Genomic DNA, 12238 nt, shown 5'->3' with positions numbered 1-12238 from the left:
TCAACAGGGCCCAGGGCCTTCCCCCACACCTGCACCCTCCCCACGCCCTCATCTGTGGCCGTGCCATCTCCCTTCTGTCTCCTGCGGGCCAGGCAGGTTCCTGCCTCTGGGCCTTTGCACTGGCTATTCCCTGGGCCTTGAGCGCTCTTCTCCAAAACCTCCTGCCCATCTTGGCTGGAACCTCCTCGTTTAGCTCCCCCAGAGGCCGGGTTCAGCACAGTGCTTCTTCCTCCAGCCGGGCCTGTAGGCATTTGATAAAGGTTAAGAGAAGGAGTGAAAACACTGGCAGAGATGTCCAACTCTGCTTGTTGGGAGAAATGCTGAGGGGAGGGCCCTGTGGGCCAAAGGGGTCTGATGTCTGCCCTTGGGCCCCCTCCTGGGTGGGACACAGGGAACAGAGATCACCCCAGGCTTTCAGGGACCCATGGCTCCCAGGATGCAAGTTAGCCTGTGACCCAAGGAACTCCTTCCCCAGGCAGGGCTCTGCGCCTGTCCATACTCCCAAGGGGGGACCTGCAGCCCAGCCTCCTGGGCAGTGGCGGTCTGCCTCTACCCGTGTGCCCTTGAGTGCCTTCACCTCTTTTTGCACACTCAACAAATGGCACCAGGGTCTCTCACCCGGGAGGCTGCCCCAGGCCGCTGGAGGCAGGTTGGCAAGAGGCTGGGAAGTGCCTGGGAATCTATGTCTCCCCTTCCCCCGGACACATGGGCCAGTCGTTCACAGTCTGCTCCCACCAGGCCCCCGACTGGGACCTCCTGACAAACACTTGGGGTGCAGACACTCATCTCAGGACCTGCTCCTGGGGCCCCAGCCTGGAGCGACACACCTTCCAGGGTCCTGTGAACTGTAGCCCAATGGGGACACACACATGTCACACGAGTGCTGTGCACTTTCATCCACTGGGCCTTCCCCAGGTCCCAAGAAGGCACAGAGATGAAGGTGGCTCAGTCGGTTGAGCAACTAACTGACTCTTGATCTCAGCTCAGGTCTTGACTTCAGCGTTGTGAGTTCGAGCCCCGTGTTGGCCTCTGTGCTGGGCGTGGGGTGTCTTCCAAGACCCCTCCCCGGGGACCCCCGAAATGTTGGATGGTACGGAAACCTATAATGTACTGTGCTTTTTCCTCAACATTCATACCCGTGATAGCGTGGAGTGTAATCAGGAACAGGTTAACAACATTAATAATCAAATAGAACAATTAGAACAATATACTGTAATAAAAATTATGTGAATGTGGCCTCTCTATCTTGCTGTCCTGCACTCCACCTCCCTCTGGCGACGCAGTGGGATGATAAACCGCCCAGGGAGTGAGGTGAGTGACGGCGGCGGCGCTGTGACTACTCTTGACCTTCTGATGCCGCCTCTGCAGGTGGATCATGTGTGCGGAAATCCAGCCGGTGGATAAGGGGTCGCGGCCTGGAACGCGCTTCCTGCGGGCGGCAGCCCCGGCGAACCGCGGCTCTAACTTCTCAGGATACAATGTTTCAGATTGGAACTCAGGTGTGCATTTTCTTTCCAAAAGACACCTTTAAAAACTTCAGTGTGTTTCTTCTTTTCGGGATGAGAGAGCCTTAACATGGGGCTCCATCCCGTCCCTGCAGAACTGGCTCCACGAGAAGGGGAAGAAAAAAAAAATCATCCTGCCGTATTTTTAACTGATTGCTTGCTTGTGCCTGTTTGGTGAGATTTATTCTCTCATTAATCACTGCCCTCCCTTCATTCATGTTAAATATAAAATTGATTAGGAAAGATCCCCATCATGGTTAAAAAAATAATTAGCTGCTACATCATGTTGCCCACAGTGAGACAGAAAGGAGTGATTAAATTAGGAATATTAAAACCCCATTAATCTGCACTCAACTTAAGCCCTGCTTGTTCATCTCGCGGTAGCGCTTATTATTTCTGACGCTGAAAGATATTTGAATTACCAGCTGCAACAAGGTCACTCGCTGAAAGATGTCAGGTCAGCCATTAGTCAAAGGGGGAGAGGCGACCCAAAGTGAGGGCTGCCCGGGTGTCGAGGAGGCCCTTCCTCACGGATGCCTTCCGACGCCGCGATGTCAGTCCAAAAGGTGGGCACACGCCCCACATCCAGCCTGGCCAGCGGCGCAGGTGCACACCTGCTCTCCATCACCCTCCTCGGGTCACCTGTGACCTGAGGGACGTCTGCGGTGTCCTCTGGGCTGGTGTCCTCTGTCGCCCTTTACCACCACCACCGGGCCTCCTCCTCTTGTCCGTGGGAGCTCGCAAGCCTCGCTCCCGTGACAGCCATCCCACGAAGAATGGCGAGGGTCTCCTGCTGGACGTGTGTATGTGCCCGGACTGTGCTGAGTGGTGCCCGTTCACCGACTCACCGAGTGTGTCACAGCCCCATGAGGAGGCCAGCTCTGCCGTCTTTTGCACACGGTGGCAAATGGCAGAGCTCAAGTTCAGGCTGGTCTGCTGGGCCCCACCCGTGGGAACAGAATTAGCCACTCGAGACGCTCCCGCAGCTGATGGGGACCAGGGCCCGCAGGCCTCCCTTCGAGAGCGAGGGGCTGTGCACAGGCAAATGGATGTGGGCTGCAGAGCTGTCCTGTTTGGCACGATTTAACCATGACATTAATAGCAGTCACGCCTCACCTGCCACCGCAAAGCTGGGCAAAAGGCAGCTTATCGCGAGAGCCTGGCTGAGACCCTCCCTTGCAGGGTCGCCCAGAGAACCAGGGACAAACCACCAACAGGGGAAGGAGGCCTGCTCACCCCCTCATCTTCCTTTTGAGTAAAGATTTAGCTAATCTCTGCCTCTAGCTGCCTTCGTCTGGATTTATTTCTTCCCTGTTAATACCACTTGCAGCTCTGTTAAAGAACCCCATCACCCCAAACCCATCATTCCTTGGGCCCTGGGGGAAGGAGGATGGAAGGTCCTTCTTCCTGCTGGCAGCCTTGTTCGTGCTGACCACCCGAGGGTCCCATCTCCTGGGCCTGAGCTGCCCCTGGGTCTGTGCTCCAGGTGGCCCTGGGGGACAAGATACAGCCAAGGTGTCTCCTCGGAGCAGCTGCAAGTGGCAACATGGAGAAGGCGCAGGCGAGTGGTGCTGGGGGAGGGAGGTGGGGTCCACACGGGTACCAGGGTCCGTGGCAGGTGTGAACAGGGGTTGGACAAAGGTGGCAGCAGGGCATCATGGGAGGCACTGGATAGCTATTTCCCGAATGAACGAATGAAGCCAGGGATGAGAGCAGAGATGTCAGGAGTCGTGCAGGGAAGAGAGAGATTTGGGGCTGGGGGCTGCTTGGGGGGCATGCTGGCCTCCTCACTGGGTCCTGGTCCTGTTGGTCTTTGTCTGACCGTCCTAGGCCTCTCGGATGCAGAACCGTGCTATCAAGCCTTGGCTCCAGCCAGACAGCACCTCCGCCTCCGTGTCCCCAGAAGCACCGTGTCACTTCCCTGGGAGCCATCCTCTTCCAGGCCCGCTGACCCTGCTCCCCAAGAGGTCAGATATTCTGCTGTCTCTGTGCCCTGTGCTCCTCCAAGCAGACACAGCCCTGCCATGACCTTGGTGGCCCCTTTCCACCCCCCGCCACCCGTCTGCAGGTCCCCAGGACCCCACTCCTGGTGCGCACTCCCCACAGCACGCCCCTCTCTCAGCTCACTGAGTGTCTGGAGTCCCGGTGCTCAACCAAGGTTGTTGAGCTGAATACAGTAGGGCTGGAGACCCCTTGGGCCACAGCCCTTATTTCAGCGACGAGGAAGCAAAACCCCATTGGCCATGATTCCGCGCTGCTCGCACAGCTGGCTGGTAACCGGCTGCCCGGGAGGAGCACCCGCAGCTTGCTCTAAAGCAGAGGAATTCAGACTTGATAGGAAGGGTTTCCTCCACCAGGACCGCCTGCAACGGCCTGGAGTTGGTTCCTGTTACACGGTGTTCTCTGTCTGCTTGTGATGCTTACCAGATGTGAAGGCCAGGGACCAGCCCGGGGGGAAGATGCTTGGACCTGGGCGCCACGGCTGGTCCCCGATAACCAGAGTCCCGTGCTGGCCACGGCGCCAGAGGCAGCGCGGGGGCCCTGAGCCAAGCGGGCTGGCAGCCCAGGGCACCCATCGGCCCCCCAGCCGCTGCCAGCTCCCTGCCTGGGCGGGCGCGGACGGGGCCTTCCCGTGCCGTGGCCCCAGCCCAGAAGTGCTCAGCTGCATTACTGGAAACGCGGAGTCGCAAACCTGTGAAAACAGCCCATCGGCCTGGCAAATTCCTGAGGCTGCTATTTATAGAGGCAGCTTGGAACAGCCCGCGGCCCTCCCCACAGGTCTCCTCGGAGCCACCACGGAACATGGAGGGAGCATGTGACACGTCGGACAAAGAGTCTCTTTGGGGCACGGGCTCCGGAGCCCCGGGCGAAGGCTGCCTACGCGAGCAGAGTATCGGGTTTTATTTGCCACTGGCCTGCCACTCTTAAGGGCACAGAGCACATTTGTGTGGGCCCCGCGCTCCTGGATGGGGTCCGGAGCAGGGCGAGCCCTCAGACCTCTCGGAGAGCCGGCGTGGTCCAGGCCGGGGAGCAGGCTCGGCTGCAGTTCAGAAGAGCACAATTAGGCCTATTGTCTCCAGCACCAACACCGGGCGAGACCCACGAGCGAGCCCAGATCCCGATCCGGGGACACTCGGTTGGATGGGTCTGTTTAACAGCATAAAATATCCTAGAGAAAAAGTATTTCACTGGTGACCTCTGGGAAAAGAACATTGTGAGAATCAGAGAAACATCCTAAGGGCTCTTTGCAATGGGCTGGTTAGACCCACAGGGCCCAGGGAAGAGGGGAGCGGCCCGCGCCCCCACTGCCGCCCTCCCACGAGCACAAGGCTGCCTTGTTTTGGGCCCTAGGACAGCGCGTGCACGTCAGGGGGCATTGCAGGAATCACGAGGCCTCCGGGAGGAAAGGTCAAAGAGGCAAGTCAGAGCCTCGGAAATGGGCCGCCCTCCGACGGCTGCCCGAAGTCCCTGTGTTTAGCCAGACCAGAAGAAGTAAAGGAAAATCCATCTGTAGCTTACTCTGGGCTAATGATCTTTGAAGAGGATGAGAGAATTAATTTATTTTTTTAAGATTTTATTTATTTGAGAGAGAGAGAGAGAGAGCTGCGAGAGAGAGAGAGAGAGAGAACACAAGCAGCGGGAGCGGCAGGCAGAGGGAGAGGGAGAAGCAGGCTCCCCACTGAGTAGGGAGTCCGACCCAGGGATAGATCCCAGGACCCTGGATCATGAGCTGAGCCCAAGGCAGATGCTTAACCAACTGGGCCCCCCAGGCCCCCCAAGTTGGGAGATTTAATGCTTCTGTGTCCTTAGCAGGGAGGGTGACCCAGGTGGGCAGGAGCAGCCCACATCTCAGAGGGGGAAGGGGAGGGTCAGTGCTGTCACTTAGAATGTGACACAGGGGCAGAGTTATGGGAGGGCTGGGGACTCCAGGGGGATCCTTGACAGTTGGGGTCCACGTGGGCAGTGAAGGGAGCAGGGGGAGAAGCTGTGAGCTTGCCTCCCGCGGGGCTGGAACCGTGTGCCAGCAGGGGACCTCAGGACAGGGAAGGTCTGTGCCCCCCCAGGAAGGCGTCTGCTCCCCGGGGACCTTGAAGAGACCAGGAGGGAAACCCAGTCTGGAGAAGGCGGGAAGTGTCCCAGCAACATACAGGAAGTCCAGTCTGGACAGGAGGATACCGACAAGTGCTTCGTGGGGGTCCAGTGTAGTGAGTGGCCCCAGACCCAGAGCAAGAGCCTGCAGCTGACCTCAGAGGACGTGGACCTCAAGTCTTACCCTGCCGTTTACTGGCTGTGTGACCTCCTTACAATCTCAGACCTCGGTCTCAGCATCTGTACATCGGGGTGATGAGACATAGTGAGGGGTGAGTGAGCCTGGCATGCAGTAGGTACTCAATAAATGCTTGATGAGCCTGGACCACCCCAGCTTTGTGTCAGTTATATACCGGGAGGACCCACACACTCTACCCAGGGCCTTACATTCAGTTACATTTAAAATTACATTTGAGGGACACCTGGGTGGCTCAGTGGTTAAGCATCTGCCTTCAGCTCAGGGCGTGATCCCCGGGGTCCTGGGATCGAGTCTCGCATCGGGCTCCCCGCAGGGAGCCTGCTTCTCCCTCTGCCTGTGTCTCTGCTTCTCTCTCTGTGTCTCTTAGGAAGAAATAAATAAATGATCTTTTAAAAAAATAAAAAATGGAGTAAAATAAAATTACATTGTGAGTTTAAGAAAGGTTAAAAAAACAAGGTTCCCAAAGAAAATGGGAGACGGGACCCTCTTTTCTCGCGTACCGGAAAGAGGCGGTCCTCTTTTCGTGCCTATCGCAGCCATGGCTCGTGGTCCCAAGAAGCATCTGAAGCATGTAGCAGCTCCAAAGCACTGGATGCTGGATAAACTGACCGGCGTGTTTGCCCCTCGCCCATCTACTGGCCCCCATAAGCTGAGAGAATGTCTTCCTCTCATCATTTTCCTAAGGAACAGACTTAAGTATGCCCTAACAGGGGATGAAGTGAAGAAGATCTGTATGCAGCGCTTTATTAAGATTGATGGCAAGGTCCGAACTGATATCACCTACCCTGCTGGTTTTATGGATGTCATCAGCATTGACAAGACTGGGGAGAATTTCCGTCTAATCTATGACACCAAGGGTCGCTTTGCTGTTCATCGGATTACACCTGAGGAGGCCAAGTATAAGTTGTGCAAAGTGAGAAAGATCTTTGTGGGAACAAAAGGAATCCCTCACCTGGTGACTCATGATGCTCGCACCATCCACTATCCTGATCCCCTCATCAAGGTGAATGACACCATTCAGATTGATTTGGAGACTGGAAAGATTACGGATTTCATCAAGTTTGATACTGGTAATCTGTGTATGGTGACTGGAGGTGCCAACCTGGGAAGAATTGGTGTGATCACCAACCGAGAGAGACACCCTGGTTCTTTTGATGTAGTTCACGTGAAAGATGCCAATGGCAACAGCTTTGCCACCCGACTCTCCAACATTTTTGTTATTGGCAAAGGCAACAAACCATGGATTTCTCTTCCCCGTGGAAAGGGTATCCGCCTCACCATTGCTGAGGAAAGAGACAAGAGACTGGCAGCCAAACAGAGCAGTGGGTAAAATGGTCCCTGGGTGACGTGATTGGAAGTCTTTATACTTAATTAAAGATTCTACAGCACGCTAAAAAAAAAAAAAAGAAAGAAAGAAAAAAGAAAATGGGAGACGGAGAGTGATTTAGAAATTTGGCCTCAACTCAAAAGGGTGTGGTAGGCTGCAAAATAGCCCCCCCCCGATCCTAATCCCCAGACCGAGATGTTACCTTATTTAGAAAAAGGGTCTTTGCAAATGTGAGTAAGGGGCTTCGGATGAGGGGACGACCCTGGATTCTCTGGGGGCCCCTAAATGCCAATGGAGGAGGTGTCCTTATAAGAGAAAGGCAGAGGGGGCTTGGGCTGACCACCCCGAGGAGAAGGCCTGCAGGGACAGGGCCACAGGAACCCTCGACTAAAATGTGGAGGCCAGAGGCAGAGGAGACATGACCTGCTGTCCCCCAGACAGACAGGAGGTCAAGAAGGGGGCAAAGGACTGAGCCCCGCAGTGCCAGCAGCCTGGCATCCTGGCCTCCCCTTCATCCAGAATTCCTCTCAGGTGGGGCTGACTCTTCACCTCAGTTTGTCCTTCAGCGGGCACAGACTTTCACCCCCACTTTGGCAGAGGGTTGCTCCTGGGGGGTGTTAACTGCCCCTATCCAGGGCACCTGGCCTTAGCTTTGGAAGAAGCCCTGAGACGGAACACAGGAGGGGGGGTGGGGCCTACCTGTACCCCTGCACCACCGCAGGGCTCCCTGGGGGGCCAGGAGGATTTGGGCCAGAAAGTGCCTTTTATTCCCTCACCATCCGCCCGACCCCACAAGGATCCATACGTCAGGTGTGCTCTGTGATCACTGCAAGCCTGTCCAATGGGCTGTTAGGAAAGAACAGATGGTCTTGAAGCTGGTCGAAGTCGAAGGTCTGCAGCGGCTAGGCCCCACCATGGGTCCTGGGAATGAAGCTAACACAGAGGAGCTCAGAGATGGAGATGCTGGTCCTGACTACATAGTGCTTGAGCACCAGGATCCAGCCATACCTGAAGCTGTTGGAGCCAAGAAATCCTCCTTTTCCTTATTTGAGTTTGGGGTTTGAATCACATGCAGCCAAAACCTCCCAATCGATACAGCCCCTACCGTGTGCTAGGAACTTCGTATGCATGTTCTCACTTAATCCACTACGCCAGAATGGGAAGGAACCGGAACGGAACTCAGGCTTGGTCTAGTTCAAAAACTCATGATCTTTTTTTCTCACCCTCTGGGTCTGAGCTAAGCTGAGAAACAGCTGATAAGACAGCAAGGCCGCACTGGCCTGTGACTACAAGGGTTACTCCTAAAATCCTAAAATCCTAAAATCTTTGCCTCCCCCCCAACCCCCACTATCAGTAAGCGACTGTAGGTGATCGCTGTTTATTCAGTAACTACTGTACGAAGCACAATTCTGAGCTCATGTTCATTGATTAAAAAGCCGAGATCAAGCACATGCTCCTTGCCACTGGAGACCTGGACTTCTGGGTCTTTAACTGGTGCTACAGCATACTTGGGGACAAGGCCCCAGATGCCAACAGAGTCCACCTCTGGGGACCAGGCTGGTGGCATCAACCTCACGGTAGGGACAGTCCTTGCCAAGCCATCCAGGACCCTCGCCCTCCAACAAAAGAATCCTGCCCTTGCCTCCATGGGCAGGGTGAGAAAGGGAGGACAGTTTGCCCCCAGCAGGTACAGTCCTAGAGGGAAAGTACTGTCAAGGACATGCCCCTTTAAAGACATCCTGAGTGGGGACACCTGGGTGGCTCAGGGGTTGAGCACCTGCCTTTGGCCCAGGGCGTGATCCCCAAGTCCTGGGATCCAGTCCTGCATCGAGCTCCCTGCATGGAGCCTGCTTCTCCCCCTGCCTGTGTCTCTGCCTCTCTCTCTCTCTCTCTGTCTCTCATGAATAAATAAATAAAAACTTTAAAAATACGAATTAATAAATAAATACAAACATCGTAGGGCGGATCCTCCCATGCCCATGGGGACCAGCATCGACCGACAATGAACACATGAGCCCCTTCTGGTTCTAGAGCGTCTGGTGACAAGACTCGCTTGCCCGACCTGACCACGCTGGGCCAGGGGCTGGGGCTGGGCGACGGCGGGGCAGTGGGCGGCCTGAGGTTCCTGGTGATGGGGCAGGGCAGGAATCTGGCTCCAGACAGCACGCTCCTTCTTGCCCCAGGTCCCGGAGGCCAGCCGCCCAGTCCTCTGCTTGCTCCACACGGGCCGAGGTCCCCCAGGACCCTCCTTAACACTTGGTGCCTGGCTCAGCTCCGAGGGGCTCCTAGTGGCAGCACCCACGAGGGGACACAACAGCTTCCCTCTGACCCCAGGATACGGGGCAGGGAGGGCCTCAGAGCTGCCCTGAACGACGCGTCCTGACCGAGCCGTGGGCCTGCCAGGAGAATTGGTCTGGGCTGATTCTGGAACGAGAGCTGCAGGGTTTGCCCGGGACTGTGCCTCACCTGGTGCAGGGACCACAGCCGAGAGGGTGGCGGGGCCGAGCGGAGGGCGGGGTGCGATGCTGGTGCCTCTGGGGAGACCGGCCCCACTCTGCTCCCAAATAAAATTTTTCCCAACATAACACCTGCCAAGAAGCTTCTGTCGGGGGCTCGCCCCAGGACTGTCCAGGCAGGCCTGCCCCCAGCACCCCTGTTCCTGCAGAGGCGATCGTGGCCCTGCTCTCCTGAACAGACTAAATCCAGGTCATGGTCATAAAAACTACGCAGCATTTTATCTTATGGCTTCTACCAACTACTCACCGGCGCCTTGACCACTTGTCATCATGAGGCTGGTTCTGGCGGCCGCAGGCCCCCCCCCCCCCAGCTCAGGCAGGGCCGCACCCGGAGGCAGAGGGCTGGGCTCACCGCCCTCCCCCTCCCCTGCTGCCTGGACCCAGGCAACTGCGCGGGGACAGGCAGCCACAGAGGCCCACGTGCAAAGGAATCTCGATTATTCGCCAAGCTCAGGCCTGGACCGGTCACGATGGCCGCTTCTCCTGTTTGTTCCCTTTGGATAAAGAGGAGGGGGCACGTGTTTGGAGTCTGATGCCATTTTTGTATTTCAGGAACAAAACACACAAGACAGAATGAAAACAAAACCTGCTAGGCCTTGGCTCTCTTTTGTCCCGGCCAACGCTAGATCCAGCTGGCTTCCAGGCAGCAAGAGACCAGAGCCACGGGGCACGGTGGCCTGTGGCCCGCACGACCCTTGTGACGCGACTGATTTGCAGGGACCCGGGCTTCCCCAGTCCCTTGCGTGCCGTCTGTCTACACAGACGCTGGACGGGCTGCAGGCCGAGGCGCTGACGTGGCCGAGGAGAAGGAATTACCCTCTCCCGAGACAGACGAAAGGTGCAGGCTGTGAGGCACAAGGACATTCCTGGAAGGAATGAGCCTCACTCGAGAAGAAATAGCCACGGTCATCTTTAATCAGAGCCAGAGCCAGGGCCACCCAGGGGAGCCATTTCAGAAATAAACGCCCGGACGCCCAGAGGGAGTCGGATGCATTGTGCTGCGCTGCTCGGTCCTGCAAGAAGTGAGAAACACCCCGCACTTCAAATGACAGACAGGTGGCTCTGTCGTTAGTTCCCATCCCTCTCCACCAGACGCCTGGTGGGACCTCGGCGGTGGGGTCGGGAAGGGCTTCTGGGGTCGTCCTGAAGCTGCTGGGGTGGCCCCATGGGCTGGTCCCCTTCTGGGACCCGGGCTGTGCTGGGTTCACTGTGGCCCGAAGTGAACTAACCAGTTCCTCGCATTGGGGCATAGATGTTAAGGACACCCCGACTTTTCGTGCTATCTGCTCAGAGTTGCCAACTCTCGTGTCCCTGTCGATGATCACGCTGCAGCTTCAGCTCTCGCTGGGCCTAATCTCCGGCGGCACTGACCCCGGCGTGCTAGCGGGCAAGCGGCTGGCCCTCGGGAGGCCCCGCAAAGGACCTGCTTCCTCTTCCCCGGGGACGTGGCTTCTCTGTTTTCTCCCCATGTGCCCTGCAGCTGCCCTGGGTTTGGGCGGGACAAGAACCATCCCCGTGCTGGGGTGCCCGGGTGGCTCAGTCGGTGAAGCGTCTGCCTTCAGCTCAGGTCTGGGGTCCTGGGACTGAGCCCCACATCAGGCCCCCTGCTCAGCGGGGGGTCTGCTTCTCCTTCTCCCTCTGCCCTTCCCTTGTTCTTGCTCTCTCTCAAATAAATAAAATCTAAAAAAAAAAAAAAGAGGAACAATCCCCATGTTGAGTTCCACCAGGAAGGGTGCCCGGCCCACGCCAGAGACTAGCATTTGATGCAGATTCTGTGTCTACCCCACAGCCGTTCCTGTCCGCCCACCAGGGACAGACTCTGCTCCCCAGACTTGAAGCTGCGTCTCCATCTCCGCTTCCCACTCAGCCCCTTGCCACCCCCACTCCCTGCAGAACTGCTGGCTCGCTCTTTCTGGCAGGAGAGGGCATCTTTGTCAGGCAGGCAGCTCTGGTCCGTGTTAGGTTGCTGCAAAGCGCCCGCACTTTCCTTCCACCTAGTCCTTGTGGTGGGGACACGGTGCTCTCTGCAAAACGGATCCAAACCAAACCCAAGCCACGCCTGCTTTATTTTTTCACCTTACAGACAAGTGGCCGTACATACACGCCAATGCAGAGACACAGCACGACCGGCACGTATTTCTTCCCACGGGGTAGAGGAGGAGAACAATGGAAATTTGGGGGCGGCTGCATTAGCCACGCACGCACCGCAGAAGGAAGCCCCAGGGATAACCAACCGAGCGTCAGAATCGGCAGCGAGGCGCCCGCGGCTGAAGGTGTGAGGAGGAGCACATGCTGTGGATTCCGAGTGGGTGTGAGACGGGACCACAGGGAGGTAGGTGTGTGCAAACAGGTGTGGTTGGGAGCACGCTGCGGGGGCCAGACCACTGGAGCAGCACCCGGCCCGCCACCACCTGGTTCTGGGGCCTTGGTAAGCCACGTCACGTCTCCGGGCTCCGTTTTCCTCTGTCCAAAGAGCTGGCCGGCCCTGACCTCCTGTTTTCTTTCCGCTCTAACGCCTTTGATTCAATGACCAGGAATCATGGAAAGTAAGGATTATTAGAGAGAACACATGACGGCCACCTGCTTATTTCATAAATCTTGC

The 12238-nt window shown here is 56.9% G+C and overlaps 1 protein-coding gene across 1 annotated transcript; it reads left to right on the top strand.

The window, feature by feature from the left end:
• The first annotated feature begins 6316 nt into the window (after positions 1-6316).
• On the top strand, positions 6317-7169 carry LOC129510381 (40S ribosomal protein S4, X isoform-like). The gene has a single exon (XM_055326507.1). The coding sequence runs from the start codon at positions 6332-6334 to the stop codon at positions 7121-7123; it is 792 nt and encodes a 263-aa protein (XP_055182482.1). The 5' UTR covers positions 6317-6331; the 3' UTR covers positions 7124-7169.
• The last annotated feature ends 5069 nt before the right edge of the window (positions 7170-12238 follow it).

Source organism: Nyctereutes procyonoides, unplaced genomic scaffold (genome assembly GCF_905146905.1).
Source record: "Nyctereutes procyonoides isolate TBG_1078 unplaced genomic scaffold, NYPRO_anot_genome, whole genome shotgun sequence".
NCBI lineage: Eukaryota > Metazoa > Chordata > Mammalia > Carnivora > Canidae > Nyctereutes > Nyctereutes procyonoides.
This window is presented reverse-complemented; position numbering and strand designations above follow the sequence as displayed.